Source organism: Lagenorhynchus albirostris, chromosome 13 (assembly GCF_949774975.1).
Source record: "Lagenorhynchus albirostris chromosome 13, mLagAlb1.1, whole genome shotgun sequence".
Taxonomy (NCBI): domain Eukaryota; kingdom Metazoa; phylum Chordata; class Mammalia; order Artiodactyla; family Delphinidae; genus Lagenorhynchus; species Lagenorhynchus albirostris.
Window position 1 is genome coordinate 27266214 of NC_083107.1, and position 16000 is coordinate 27282213.

The 16000-nt window shown below is 51.0% G+C and overlaps 1 protein-coding gene across 1 annotated transcript; it reads right to left on the reverse strand.

Moving 5' to 3' along the window:
* Positions 1-9667: 9667 nt before the first annotated feature.
* SPR (sepiapterin reductase) lies at positions 9668-15297 on the reverse strand. Its single transcript, XM_060168606.1, has 3 exons — positions 14866-15297; positions 14005-14295; positions 9668-10484 (listed from the first exon to the last, which is right to left on the reverse strand). Exons 1-3 carry the CDS (start codon positions 15185-15187, stop codon positions 10294-10296), a joined length of 804 nt encoding a protein of 267 aa, XP_060024589.1. The 5' UTR covers positions 15188-15297; the 3' UTR covers positions 9668-10293.
* Between the last annotated feature and the right edge of the window lie 703 nt (positions 15298-16000).

Sequence of the window (16000 nt, forward strand, 5' to 3'; positions counted from 1 at the left end):
CTGGGTCCACCCCCAGCACCCGGTAGCCAACCACACTTTAACAAGCACATTAGCGCTCAGGTGTGGCGAGCCCACAACTCTCAGTAAGCTGGGGTGAGCCTCTCGTTATCCTAATGAGCTGGCTGGCAGCTCTTCTGGAGACCCCCTCTCTTTCTCAAGGGATCACAGACTTTGTCCTCTCAGTTACGCCACTGGGTCTGCATTGCCCTTCCCACCCTGCTGCCACCTGCCGCTCAGGTCTCAACATTGCTGCTCCCATTCCCTGTGTTCTGGGAGGCTGATTCCAGACCTTGACCCATCTGATGTGCTCAGTGCTGACACTGTGGTTGGTGGAATTTCTGGTTGCTTAAACATGAACCACGAAAAAGGCCAGGACATGCTAAGACAAGCTTTCTCTTGCTGCAGTGGAAGCCCTATCTCACTTCTTTCAGTGCAATGTGCTCTTCCTCCAGGAAGCCTCCCTGATTACTCTAAATCTAACTCAGCCTGGATCTACCACCTCTCTCCAGAGAAGCCTGACGCTCACAAATGATTCTGTAACACGTGTTCGCCTTTTGCATCTCTGTAAGACCTTTATAAATGTATAGAATGGTGTGATTATGCACTTTCCCAATATTCGACAGATATTTACTGATCACCCACTACGTGCCAAGCATTGTACTTGGTGCTGAGAACAAAGCAGTGCGCGAAACAAAGCATGGTTGCCCTGTCATGGAGCTTAACTCGTAGCATGTTGGGTGAAACAGAACAGGCAACCAGACACTGATGGTACCGTGTGAGCCGTGTTGAGTGGGTGGCGGGAGGTGTTTTGGGAGCAACATGGTAGGAGCACAATATCAAAGATGCCAACCATTCCTTGTTCCACCCAAACCCCGACCTGAGGAAACTTTGGTCCAAACAATCATAGTCTGCACTGTGTGAGCCATACAACCCCAAAATGAAGGAGACCCAACAAGACAGGCCCCTAGGCCAAGCTTAAGCAAGGAGTGGGATAGGTCAAGGGAGGCCGCCAGGGATGTGAAGAATCGGGAAGACTTAGTCACCCAGGAGAGGAGAGGGAGGGAGTTTCCTGGAGGTAAGAGTGTTTGTCACGGTGTAAGACCTCCAGGGGTCTTACAACTGCACTCACTGCAGCATGAGCAAAACAGTAGACATTTGATAGAAAAAACAGCAGAGCTGCATTTGTTTTGAACAGTATAAATCCTTCCTTCCCTCCTTCCTTCTTTCTTTCTCTCTCTTTCTGTTTATTCTCTCATTACATTTAATTCATATTGCCAAGGAAATGAATTTTCACTGTGGAAAATTTTTAATATATTGTAAAGCCAAAAGTGCTACATAAAAATTCTTCAAAATTCCACCACTCAGATATCATTATTGTAAAAATCTTACTGTTATTAATACTAATAGTAGCTAATATTTATTGAGCTCTTTCTAGGTACAAGGCCCTATTCTAATAGTTTCCATGCATTATCCTCACGACACGAGTAGATGAGTACTCTTTGTAACTCAACCTAGCAGATAGATGAGGAAACTGAAAGATGGTCTAAGTAGGAGACAAAACTGCGACATGAATCCAGGCAGCCGATAAGCAACTTGAATGATAAGCAGTGTTAACTTTTTGTTGTACATATTTATGGTCTTTTAAAAAAGATCATAATCAAATATGAACTCCTTTTCTGTTTCTTCTTACAAATATACTTTGAAGAAATTTCAAGTGACATATAGTCATACTTAATATACTTTATATAGATCAAGTCATATATTTGTGTTGGAGAAAGTAAAAAATACAGATGATTGTAACAAGGAAAACAAAAATCATTTGTGATCCTCCCACCCGAAAGACTGCTGTTTACATTTAGGATCTATCCTCCATTCCTGGAATGAATTTAGGATTAGGAACATAGCTGCAGCCTAAACCAGGCAACATCACCCAGGGAGCCTTTTAATGAGCTGGGAGGCCACGTGAGCCTTCGGCAGTCGGGCACGCACTGGAGGATGTGAATTATGTTGGAAACCCTGAAGAACAATTCTGTCTGATGCAAATGAGTATGTCACAGACTGTAAGGTTAAACGCTGCACAAAGTCTTTATAAACACCCTGGTGGCAGCAGAAAGGGAGCTGGGCCAGGGGTCAATAGAGCTGGACTCTCCTCCAGAGATGCACTAGCAGAAGTCATTTCCTGTCTGAGCCTCAGTTTCCTCATCTGTACAATGAGCTGCTACGTTTCGAGGAATGAGTGAATGTCAGCAGAGTTTCATTTCTGGGTTATCTGCTGCGTTTTGGACGATTCCTGACACAGTTCCCACCCAGCTCTGGTACGAAAGAGAAGAGGGCCAGTATTATGAAAGAAGCTGGGGTCAGGGAACACCAAAGGCTTAAGGATGCCCAAAGGAGGGTGTGAGCTCTATTTTCCTGGAGGGCTGGGCCAGCCGAGCCGATTAGGGGCCCGGAGCAGCTGTGGGCAGAGGGAGGCTGCTGGGAGTGAGGGGATTCAAACGGCTCTTTCCCACCCTCTCCCCCACCAGCCTGCTCTGTGTAAAAATTCCAAACTCCCAATCAAACCCCCATCTCTTTTCTTCTTTCATTCACCTGCCCATCTTCCTCTCCTCTTCTCTCCTTTTCTATCCAAACTCATAATTAATCGCTCAAGGCAAAAGTAATGAATGTTAATTGGCCATCTGTAGGAAGACTAATTAAAATCTACCACGCTGGGGTTTCAAACATACCTATAGCAACGGAGTGAATCGGGAATGAGGCGAGGAGGGACTGAGGTAACAGCTGAAAGACTGCAAAACACCATTGGGCTTAGGTGTGAGGGAACAACGCCAGAGAGGGGCTGAGATGCTGGAGAGAGGGAGAGAGAGGAGGGAGAGAAAGAAAGGGAGAGAGAGAGAGAGAGAGAGAGAGAGAGAAACTTACTTGATTTATTCTTACCACTGCAGGACCTGGCATTTTGTTGCTTTCTGTTTTGTATTTAACAAACACATTTATACATTTCCTTCTCACTGGACATGGCTTAAGGGGTGGCTGGAGTTTGTCAGCACACAATTGTCCCTCAGTCACAGGCCCGAACACACCCCTTTATTCAAGTACACCTGCATTTGTCAAAATCACACACACACACATGCTGGTTGAATCTCATGCACAGCTTTGCACAGGTTCAGGCTTGCAAGGTCATACCCTGTCTCATGTATACATATGCACACCCAGTTATAAGCTGAGAGCAACCAGGGACGTGTGGTTACACACAATCACACGTAATCACGTCTGCACATTGCTGCATGCATACATGGTTTAAACATACAAACCAACTGTGATGCAAATATAAATGCAGGTGTGCACTCACAGTAGTTTACACTTACACTCAACTTCATACAGTTGCCTTCTAGGTATGTGTAGACAGACACCCAGACCAACATTTGCATGCAAACACTGTTATCTGGCAAGTTTTACATCAAAACTTTTATACACAGGTATACACACGATTACACAAATTCCCCCTCCTCGCATAAGCAGAGCCAAATAGTCAAGCATCCATATAACCAATATTGATACTAAGGCGGCAAACAGCCACACACGTTTGGCTGGGGCCAGGGCAGGCCCGTGTGTCTTCATATGTGTCCATATGTGTGCATACAGAGACCCTAGCCCCAGGAAAGAACACACCCTGCATGACGGCCACTAAACCTCCTGAGAACACAGGTCTGGAGCCATAGGTGCAAGGGCTTAGGCCTCATGTCCTCTCTCGGAACACCCTGCTCTGAGAAACACAGGCACTATAGCCTGTCTACAATGTCCCATCCAACCTTTGGGCAGAAAGGGTGGTGGATCTGGGGAAGGAGGGAGAGATAACCTGGGGGTCATGATGGACTTTGATGAGGCAGGTCACGGGTGAGGCTGCCGGCGGGTGGGTTGGGTGGCAGGGCCTTTGGACTCCCCATATCTTGACAGGGTCAGTTCTGTGGGTCTGGGGAGGCTTCCACTAGTGGGTCTGGAACTGTGGGAAGAGCTTTGACCCAGGGGCTGGGTCCCTTTGACCAGGGTTCCTGTTTTCTTAGGCTGAAAATGCTGCTCTCCTTTCTGAATAGTTTCTGAGGCCTCTTCCTCATTGCTGTAAAATCTCTTTACAATAAGTTTAGATGAAAGAAGGAGGGCGTGCAAACACAAAAAAGAACTTCCTGACGTAGCGGGCCGGGGATGAAAACCTGGAAAGGCTCAGCAAAGAGAAGGGAGACAGAGCTCCACCCGGGGGTCCTTACCAGAAAGGGGTAAGCCTCCCTCGGCCTTATGCCCACTCTCCCTGCTCAGGATCTGAGGTTCTCAGACCTCTGTAGCCCAGAGTCAGTGTCCAAGCACATCCCCGGGCCCAGCAGGGAAATCAGCTGGGAGAAGAGCCAGCCAGAGCAGGGCAATGGCCTCAGTGCTCACAGAGGGAGCTGCATGCTGGGTGCATCCCTGGAGGTCAGGAGTCAGCCACAGAAGGAATCCCCAGCTATAATAAGAGGCTGCAGAGGATCCCTGAGATCCCAGGAGCAACAGACACGCGTGAGGCCAGCACTCATCACCACCCTTGTGGGATCCAGGGAGCTTGGCTACTTTACATCCCCACCTGAAAAGTGAGGACACCCAGCTGCTCCGGCTGCCCAGGGCCATGTGGCTGTAAGAGGCCAAATCAGGCCACAGACGCCAAGTCTGGTGCTGGGCCTCTCCCCGTGCGGGCCAGGAGGGAGTGGGCCTGCTTCCCTGGGTGTGGACTTCCTGGAGAGCCTCCGGGCCCTTGGGATCTCCGAAGGCCTCAGCATCCTCTGGGAGGAACAGGCGCACACACATGCACACGCTTTCACACTCACACACACAACCCTATGACAGCTTCTACATTTGGAGCTGACAGATGTGCAAGGTAACAGCTCGGCACCGCCTGTGCAGCTGAGGCCCTGTGTCGGAGTGGGATTATTTCCAGCGAGGCTCAGGGCAGCTGCGTGAGCGCACGACCGGGTGTGTGTGAGTGTGTGTGGCTTCTCTTGCTCTCTCTCCCTCCATCTAAATCTGTCTCACTATGTTTCAAATCTCTGTCTCTGTCTGTTTTCCTCCCTGTGTTTCTCCATCTTTCTCTCACTGTCCTGTTCACTCTGCCTCCGTCTTTCACCCTCGCTGTGTGTCCTGGATGCTCCAGAGAGGAGACCTGCCTCCTCTCCGCTCCCTCGCTTAGCCTGGTCCCTTTCCTGTCACACCCGGCAGGCCTCAAGGACAGACCCTTAGAGAAAGCCCACTTTGTTTCAGAGGACAATGCAGCTGCCCCTGCCCTGGGCACAGGGCTCCTGCCCAGGGGGACAGAGTGGTGGAATCTGGAGCCATCCCGAGGCCAAGAGAGCAGCTCCTCCCTCCCTGCCTTGGTCACAGTCTTCAGGCTTGGCCTTCTTCTCCTACTGAGCCAGCTTACCCTGCCATTCATCATTTATGTGCAGGCCTCTTTTGCTTCCCAAAGTTGTCAATCTCCCTCTTGTTATTCCCAACTCCCAGCACAAGCTAAGCCTAGCCATGGCCCTGTGCTGATCCCAGATCTGGACTCACAATGACCCTGACCTTGGTCATACGTTGCTCACTAGTTCTGACCTCAGACTAACCCCAACCCTTAAGCCTGACTCTGTCCCTTGAACTTCCCTTTCTTTGAGGGGCTGGCTCCTTTGATCTCTGCCAATACCACCTGGGTTTGCAAGGTTCACAGCTCACTTTTTAAATTAATTAATGACTTTTCACAGCTCACTTTGTAATGCTGTAGCGCAAGTGGGGACATATCTAGATCCACTGAATTGGAGTCTGCGGTAAAGGAGAAACAATGGGAGAGCGATTTTTTTTAACTCGCTGGGTGATTCTGACACAGGCCAGTCTTACCTTTGTCCACAATACATACATGCGGGCTTTCCTTTAGGGATTCCAAGGGGCAATCCAAGGGGGGCTTGAACCCCTGCATGGGATGCCTGGGCTGGGTGGGGGCTTGTCTGCAGGGACCTGACTCCCAGGCACCGGTCACCACACCCAAGCCCTTTCAAATGCTTTACTATACACCTGGCAGTGGGCCACTAGAGCACTGACTTGTTCACTCTCTCATTCATTTTTCATCAAACACTCAACAAGGTCCCAGTGGATTAAGTCTGGGTAAGGTCTGTGGGATACACACAGCCCCTTGAGCCTGAGACCTTGGATCCCCAGGGTCAAGCTGGGCCTTGGAAGGGCAGGGCCTGGCAGGAAAGACCTCTGCAGCAGCTGGACCAAGACCTGAACCAGAGTATGGGCCAGACAGACTCCTGTGGCCCCAAGAGGAGGCACCGGGCCTGGAAAGTGGGAGCTAGGCCCCTCTCTTCCCTTGCCCTGGGGGTGGGGTTGGGGGACATGGGCCTTGGGCTAAGAGACCACTAGACAGCTTGCAGGTCAGTCAGCTGAGGAATCATCTGAGCCCGTGGAGTCAGCTGGGGGTGGGCCTGAGAGGTGGATCCCCCAAAGGAAAAAGGAAACTTCCATCTCCCTTCCTTTCTTTTCCTGACCCCTTCCTGAAAATCAAAGGTCAGGGCTCTCCCAGCTCACACTAAGGACAGTTAGGGCTGACGGGATGGGTGAAATGGGAGACAAAGGGGGTGCTAGGGGAGTCTTTCTGTAACAATAATTTGGGTGGGGCTGGGGAGGTGGGCTTTACTTCAAAAGTCCCAGAGAACGTCCAGCATTAGCCCCATCTCCCAGCACTGCAGGCAGAAGACCTTGGGATCGGGGCAGGGGAGCACGGACGGCTCATTCCCTCATCTCTCCAGCCACGCTTTGACCCTCCCCATGCTGGTCCCAGAGGCTCAGAGTGAATCCTCAGCTAACGTCCCTGCAAGCTGCCTAGTGGCTTCAGGTCCACACCCCTTCGCTCCTCTACCCCAGATCACTGTCAGTTGCTCTGGGGGCCCCACCCCGGCCACTGGCAGTGCCCTTCGCCCACCTTCCTGTCACCACATAGGACCCCAGTGGTGAGGGCGCATGGCTGGGCACTGTGAGTGGGAATTACTGCACACACATCAGCACAGGGGGCTGTGTTCTGTGGGGAGAGACTGAGGGAGGGGAGGCCGGAAGGCAGTAGCCCAGAGCCCAGCTCTGAGGTGAGACACGGAGAGAGCAGGGTGGAGCACCGCCCCACGGGGTTTTCCTGAGTGGTGAGGTAGGAGCATCTCTGCACCTCCAGCCTCAGCTAACAGTGAACTCAAGCACCAGCCTGCATTTTATTCAGGGGACAAAGGACAGGAATTGGGGGTGGGGAGGGAGCTTCTGACCAGCCCAGTCCCAGCTGGTCATGCTCACAGACAGAGGTGCTGGAGCTCCCTGGGGTGGGCCTGGAATATTCCCCTCACTCTCCTGCTCCCACAGGCCAGCTGCTGGCCTCCAGCTCAGGGATATTAAACACAAAACCGAAAAACTACCAGCTCGTTCACGCCACAGACAAAGAAACCTTGTTTGTCTTTCGGCTAATCCAAGTCCCTGCACGGCAAGCAGCTGAGCTCTGGGCACGTGCAGGCATGTATTGTGTGTGTGTTCGCGTGCACTCCTGTGTGTGGTGGCCGAGGCCAGGCTGTGCACTCTGAGAACACTCGTGGCTTGTCCCTGGAGGCTGGCAAGAAAGTCTCCCTGCCCCAGTGGTGCAGGACCTGGGGAGGCTGAGTCCAGGCTAAGGAGCAAGATCTGGGCCAGAGCCCATGGATCACTTAGGAGGCCTGGGAAGCCTGCCGGGGAGAGTGATCCCAGCTCTTTCTGCCTCCCCAGTTCCCTGGGGGCCCCTGAGAGTCCAGAAGAGAGACAGGTCCAGGGTCTTTTCCAAGGCTCTTAAATCTCTGAGCTCAGAGAGGCTATGTCAGGTGTGGGAGGGCCTCGCCACCTTGTGGGGACATGTGGTACTCCTCATGAAGTCCCGGCCTTACCTCCTCCGAAGTCCTGGCCAACCAGCCCTCTGGAGAGGGAGTCAACCCCACGGGACATCACCTAGGGTTGTGCTTACTTATACCGCCCTTACACTCCCATGGGAGCAAGGGCCAGGTGAGGAAATCTGTCCCACACCCACCAGATAGAAGGGGTAGCCCAGGCTGCACAGCCCCACCTGCAGTGGCAAATCTGATGCCAGCAGATGCAGCCTGACCACACTTAGAGAAAGGTTTGTAGCAAAGAATCTTAGAGCTCATCTGTTCTAGGGAAACCGAAGCCCAAAGATAAGGCCCTGCCCAAGACCCACAGTATCTCCGACACAGAGCGAAGTGGGGCTAAGGGTTCGACTCCAAGGCTCAAGCGTTTTCCTGAGGGTCTGGTGAATCCAGGACCAGCTGTCCACACTGAACCCCAGTCCCACTGAGGCCCGGATTAGAGGCGGCGCAGTGAGAGTTCTTGCCACAGGTCAGCAAGGGGGAGGGCATCTGGGCCATGTGGAGATGAGGCTATACAAATGGGGCTCCAGGACGATCTGGATCTTGATATTAAAAAGAAATAAACTAGCATTTATGGGCACTTACTGCAATGCCAGCACTGTGCTAAACATTTACAAACATGAGGTCATTTAATACTCACAATGCCCCTTTGAGGGAGGCACCAATATAATCCACTTTTTTCAGACAAGGAAACTGAAGCAAGGGGAACAACTTGCCCTGGGTGGCAAAGCGGGGATCTGAGAACAGTGATTTTGACTCCACTGAGGGCAAAGGCTCTGCTGGACGAAGAAAGAGCATGAATTGCTCACTCTCTCCCAGGGAACCTAGCAGGGCACTGCCAGCTTTGGCCCAGGGCCTGCCTCCAGAGATAGGCCCTGCCACTGGTTCTCCAGGAGGCACGGCCTCGGTGCGCCCTCTGCCGTGCGTGAGGAGGAACAGAGAGTTCTGTCCTGCTATCTGATGCAGGGCTGAGTCCTGAGACGGCTGGCAAGGACCATGGTCTCTCTTTCCAAATAAGGAACAGGGACAATGGGCTGGCTGGCTGTAGACCACCACCACTGCCGAGCTCCCAGCCTGGCCCACATCTACTGATCCACAGAAGGATGGGTTTGGTCGCACCCCTGGTTTCTCAGGGCTTCTCCCTCTTAGAATCTTGTCCACCTCCCCCAAAGGCATGTTGGTCCTAAGTCCACCCCACTGAGGACCAGGACCGTGGGCCAGATGGACGTTACCAGGAGGGCCCACGAAAGGCCCCCTTAAGAGCTGGGATCCACTCAGAGCATTGCCATGTGGATAAAGGGCAGAGCTGGGAATCCAAGCGAGCCAGGGAAAGTACCCTTCCCCAAGGGCTGGGGTAGCTGCGAGTCAAGCCCTGAATGCTGGATACTCTTTAAACAAGTGAAGGGTGAGGAAAGGGTAATAAAGACTGGGGTAAGAATAGGCAAAAGCATAAAGGAGAAACAGGTGTCTGGGCAAGTCACCTAGGCCAACTTTGTTTGAACTTGGGCTTGCTACTGAGTGGAGCTCAGTGAGAAAAGGCAGATAGCCCCAAGACAACGCTGCAGGACATAAGGGCAGAACCCCAAGTTTGGATTAACTGCTTCAGGAACACCCCTTGGGTCCAGCAAACCAGGGACTTAGTCATGGGACCTGTACCAGAATCGAAAGCAGGCATTAATAAAGGACAATCCAAAAAATAAAATAAAATAAAACAAAATAAAAAATAAAGGACAATCCATGTTTTATTTGTATCTGCCTTTAACATGTACATAAACTCTCGGGGCCCTTTCCCCCATCTGGTGGATAAATGGTAGGTTCTGGAGGGAGGAAGCATTAGAGTTAGGATACAGAGTTCACCTGAAGGTCCTGCTACCCTGAGCAAGGAGCTTCCCTGTGGGCTGAGACTTGCGCTGTCCTCCCTTCCCTCCAGGCCATCTGTGAATCGACACAGGCCCTCCTATTTGGCCCTAGCTCATCCCCTCTTCCCCATGGACTCTTCCCTCCTGCCATGGGCAGAACCATCCTCCTTTTTTCAGTGTTTTAGCTTCTTGTCCTGTTTTTCCCATCCCTAAAATTCTATTCCTGGGGAGAGAGAACACCAGCAGCCATAACTTGTCTCTCCTAAGCCTACTCCTAACTCAAGGTGGTCAATACAGACTCCTGAGAACTGGGAACTCCAGCCCCCTGGCACCCTCACAGCTGGCTGGATCCGAGGGCAGGACAGTAAGCATGAGTGCTTATCTGCATAAGGCAGTGTTGGCAGTGCCACTGTGGCAGGATGTGGGGAGGCACAGGACTCCTGGGCATGCCTGAGAGGGGAAAGAAAGTCCTAAGAACCAAGGACGTGGGCTTATTCATCGTAGAAATCGACATGGGCTCCAGACTTGAACTTGTCCTTTTGCAGCAAATTCAGAAGTTTCTGGGCTGATATCCTGCAATCCACAAGTTCCCCTTTTGTCTTCAGATCCTGCAGCCTTTTTCGCAAGTCTGGGTCCACAGAGGTTTCCCGGGCTAACTGCTGCATGTCTGTGTCCAGGGGACCTAGGGGATGAAGAGAAGAAGATGAGGCAGGGGCCCATGATGTATGTGTGGAGTTGGGTGGAGTCAGGTGTGGCCAGAGGCAACGCCTCATCTTGGCTGACACATGGTCAGGATCACCAAGGCTCCACACTGTCACCACTGAGCTCCAGACTCAAATTTCACTGTCCACTAAACATGGTCCCTCTAGACCACCAAATCTACAGATTCACACTACCCTATCACCCCTTCCCCAAGCCCCAGCAGCCAAGTGCAGAGAGAGACACCATCCCCATGGGAGAAGAAGAGTGAAGTGAGCACCCAACTTCCTTGGGGGCTCCCGAGTCAGCCTGACTCCAGCACCAGGCCAACTCCCATGGCCCTAGGTGGCCCAGGGCCTGCCTCCAGAGATAGGCCCTGCCTATGAACCCAGGCCTCCAGCTCATCCTGACACCCAGCTCCAGTGGTCCCAGCAGCCCCAGGCACTTCCCAAAGCCCCAGGCAGCTCCTGGAACTCCAGGCTCCTAGAGGGCCCCGGAGAAGCCAGGCCCCTGATCCACTCCAGCACCAGCTGGCTCCCATGGCCTCAAGTGGTTCCCATGGCGCCAGGCTCCTGGCACACCCCAGCACTAGCCAACTCCCGTGGCCCTACATGGCTCCTGTAGGTCACAGTGTCTGTGAACCTAGGCTTTAGGTGGGCACTCTCAAACCAGACTCCCAGTTGGTCTAGTGCCAGGATGACTACTGTGGACCCAGGCTTTGTACCCACCCCAGCAACAGGCTGCCTTAGGACTCTAGTGGCAAAACTGCCACAGACATCACCAGATGGCCCACCCAGAATCACTAAAAGAGTTGACTGGTGAAGGGCTCTGCCTACTGAACTCAGTCTATAAAGACTGGAAGAGGTGTCTACTTCCTCAAATGTACAAATACCAACACAAGGCCACAAGATCATGAATAATCAAGGAAACATGGCACCACTGAAGGGAAGTAATACAACTCTGATGACGGACCCTAAAGAAATGAGATGTATGAACTGCCTGACAAAGAATTCAGAATAATCCTCTTAAAGAAATTCTGTGAACTCTAAGAAAACACAGACACCTAAATGAAATTAGGAAAACAATGCATGAACAAAAAGAGAAGTTCAACAAAGAAACAGAAACCATTTGAAAAAAAACAAACAAAAACAAACCAAAATCTAGAGTTGAAGAATACAATGACTGAACTGAAGAATTTGATAGAGTTCAACAGCAGACTCAACCAAGCAGGAAAAATTAGTGAACTAGAAAACAGGGCATTTGAAATTATCTAGTCAGAGGAGCAAAAAGGAAAAAGAATGTAAAAGAGTGAAGAAAGACTACATGAACTAAGGATTACCATTAAAAGAAACAATCTCTGTATTATGGAGTCCCAGAGAGAAAAAAGGAACAGAAAGCTTAAATAATAGTTGAGAACTTCCCAAATCTCTGAGAAGAGATTTGCACATCCAAGTTTATGAAGCTAATATTTCAACCCCAAATTATCTTCTCCAAGACACCAGGACTAGATAGTTTCACTGGTAAACTGTGTCTGTTTTTTATGCCAATACCGTAATATTTTGATTACTGTAGCTTTGTAATATAGTTTGAAATCAAGGCGAGTGATGCTGGAGAACTTTGTTCTTCTTTCTCAAGATTGCTTTGGCTCATGAGGTTCCAAACAAATTTTAGAATTGTTTGTTCTATTTCTGTGAAAAATGCCATGGGAAATTTGATAGGGATTGCATTAAATCTGTAGATTGGGTTGGATAGTATGGACATTTTAAAAATATTAATTCTTCCAATCCATGAGCATGGCATCTTTCCATTTTGTACCTTCTTCAAATTCTTTCATCAATGTCTTATAGTTTTCAGTTTACAGGTCTTTTACCTCCTTGGTTAAATTTATTCCCAGGTATTTTATTCTGTTTGATGCAACTGTAAACGGGACTATTAATTTTTCTTTCTGATACTTCATTATTAGTGTATAGAAATGCAACTGATTTTTTACATTGTTTTGTATCCTGCAACTTTACTGAATTTGTTTATTAGTTCTAACAATTTTTTGGTGAAGTCTCTAGGGTTTCCTATATATAATATGTCATCTGCAAATAGAGACAGTTTTACCTCTTCCTTCCCAATTTGGATGCCTTTTATTTTTCTTGTCTAATTGCTCTGACTGGGACTTCCAATACTATGTTGAATAGAAGTGGGAAGAATGGCTTCCTTGTCTTGTTCCTGATCTTAGAGGAAAAGCTTTTAGCTTTTCACCATTGAGTATATTAGTTGTGGGCTTGTCAACTTCCTCATGATGTCCAGGGCAGCCCCCTGAAATGTAACCCAGTCACATGGCACTCTAGAGTTTGCTCTGCTCCTGACTATGGTTTCCATTTGCTCTCTGTTGACTGAGTGAGTCCTAGGCTGAGCTCAGGGTGGGTGCTGAGTTGAATATTAGCTGCAAGAATAACTGTATTACATTAGGGAGGGACAGAAGGAGGATTGGGTACTAGAGAGCATAAGGAAGTAGAAACTGCATTGATCATGACCTTGGAGGCAAGGTTTGATCCTGGCTATGCTGCATCTGGACTTTGGCCGGGTTAATCTACCTCTTTGCCGCTAGGGTTCCAAGGGGAATAGACTACTGGATCTCTATCTAAGTTGCTCAGACATCATGCAACAGCTATGTCACCACCTTCTAATTCCAGCAACCTCAAGCTGAAAACAGAAGCCTCACTCTTAACAAAGGTGTACAGTGGCATCATGGTAGGATGATGAGAAACCAGACCAAGTACCACAAGACCCCCTACCCTTTAACTTTCATGAGGACGGGGCTCTATCTTATTTATCTCAGCATTCCCCAGTGTTCCAGCACAGTTCAGCATGGGATGGTCAGCATTCAACAATGTCTGTCTGCTCTTCATTCAGCTAACATTCACTGCGGACTGGCTCAGTGGGGTGCTTTACTAGGTGCTGGGGATATAAAGATGAATAGTGCATAATGCCTGCTTTCAAGGCTTTCCTATGCAGAGAGAGAAGTAGAGAAGTATATATAGATATAAAGATAATACAGTGTGATAAGTCCTATCTAACAATTACAAATGCTAACAATTAGATAGCCCTTCACAGTTTGGGATCACTTTTACATGTTTTACCTCATTCAGTCCTACAAACTGCCCTGTGAGACAGGTAGCATCTTCCCCGTTTCACATGAAGAAATGAGGTACAGGCCTGGAATTCAAATCCTAATCATCTCTCAAACTTTAACATCTCAGACTTTCTGGCCCCACCCCCAAGTTCAGGCAGCTGCCCACTCTCAATCCATACCTGATAACTACAGCTCCCTGCCCCTGCCAGCACTAACTTTCTTGCAGCCTATATTTCCCTTAAGGAGTGATGGGTCATGATTCAAGGACAAAATATTCTATGGGTCCTTTCCTGGAGGAGACAGAGAAGGCTCCTTGCCCAGTCTCCAAAGGGTAACCAGTCGGTTCTGGGGACAGGGATGGCAGTAATGCTTCACCTACCTGGGGCATAGCTCAGCACCCTCACACTAGGTTCCTCTGCGGCCAGAACCTGGAACATCATGTTACGGGCAGCCTTCCCCGCACAGTACAGTGCCCAGCCCTTGAAGGGCTGCAGGGCACAGACGGACGAGATATTAACCACAGTCCTACTGAGCCCAGGACTGTCCGGGAAGGCCTTCAGAATGCTGGAAGTCAGGCAGAGCATGGAGGTCAAGTTCAGAGCCCAGTAGTTGTTCACTTCAGCTGGGTCAGCCAGGTCTACGAAGCGTTTGGACACATCTCCAAGACTGCCTGAAAAAACAGACCTTAGGAATCACTCAGGGCAGGCGGGGTTTTCTCTTCTCCCAGCCCTCTTCAAACTCTTCCAGACACCTCCTTCCCATCCAGACCTAAAGGAGGAGTCTCCCTAGTGTTTCTGAAGACACCTCCCTCTTCCCAGCTCTGCAGACACGAATACCTGGGGAACCCACTCACCTGAAGCTTCAAAGTGAGAAAGCGCATGCCCTTCTCTGGGGCTGGGGTTCGGGGGAACTCTGGGGGCCATTTGGAGAAGTGGGGGAATTTACTTCTGCTGGGAGACCCCATGCCCTAACTCACGCCTCCGCCAGAGAGCGCTGAGCAAGACGATCAGAGAAGTTCTTGGCGTTGAAAGGTGAGGGGGGGAAGAAGGGGGAGAGAACGAGCCCCAGACATCACCAGGTCTTCCTCCACACCCCGCTGAAACTAGGGCTTTCAGGCGTCTTTTCAGACTTCTGGGAGTCACCTTTAAAGCTCTAAGAGGCGGGGGTGGTGAAAGGGAGGGAAAACAGAACTGGACGCTAAGCAGTATGCCAAGCGCTCACACGCCGGCGGGCGTCTTACCGGCATTGTTGATGAGCAGCACTCGCTGCAGGCCTTCGGGCCTGGGGAGCTCGCGCAGGGCACCGAGCAGCTGCTGCAAGCCGGCCTCGGCGCTCAGGTCGGCGGTCACCCGCACGAGGCGCAGGCCGGGCCACTCGGCGCCTAGCTCGGCCTCCAGCTGCCGCAGCGCCTCGTCACTGCGGGCGCTTAGGACCAGCACGGAGCCAGGCGACAGCAGCGGGGCCAAGAGATGGGCCAGCGTCCGTCCGAAGCCACGGGAAGCCCCGGTCAGCACGCACAAAGCGCGCCCCAGGCCTCCCACCTTGCCGACGCAGCCCTCCATACCTCCTACCTCGGCAATCTTGAGCCGCGTCCCAAGACCCGGAAGTGGCCGGGGCGGCCTCGGTGGGAGGGGCCGCGGTGGGAGGAGGAGGAGGCCCCGCCCGGTGCGGGCGGGAACCTAAGGCTTCGGGCAGAGACCGGCCGCCCCTACTTTCTTTTGCAGTTGGCAGTGGAAGTGGAGTTGTCTGCAAACTCCGACAGAGCGCGAAAGCACTAAACCGGAAGGGCGGGAGGCGCGGCCCCCACCGGAAATCCTAGCCCAGTGCTGAGCGCGGGCCTTGTCCTTTACCCTGCTAGTCAGTTCAGTACCCCGCTGGGATGCATTCTCCTCCGAAGTCCAGACCCAACTTTCTTGCATAAGTGACTTCCTCCAGGTCAGGCCATCTTGCTCCTTGCTGGGCATCCCTGCACGTGGCACGTGCCAGTTTAGGGACTGGGGACCCTACTGGGCTAGGGAAACTCACCGCCCCCGGGAGCGACCTTTGGGAGAACACAAGTCTCCCCTCCATCAGATGTAAGAACCTCTTCTCCCTACTTGGCTCTGTGATCGCACTGATTCCCCTGCCTCTGAGATTTCTCACTCCTTCTGTCCCTAACGGTCTGTGTTCCAGGGATCCTGCACCCACTCATGCTACGCTCTTCCTAGTAGGCAATTCCATCTACTCCCACATTCGAGTTTTCGCAAATGATCATCTAAGTCTGTACGTCCAGGCCTGTGCTTCAGAAAACGCACATTTCCAGCTTTTTTCAAGGAGAGAGGGAAGATGGGAAAGTTGGCAGACAGCCCCAGATCTCCTTAAAAAAGGAGTCTCTT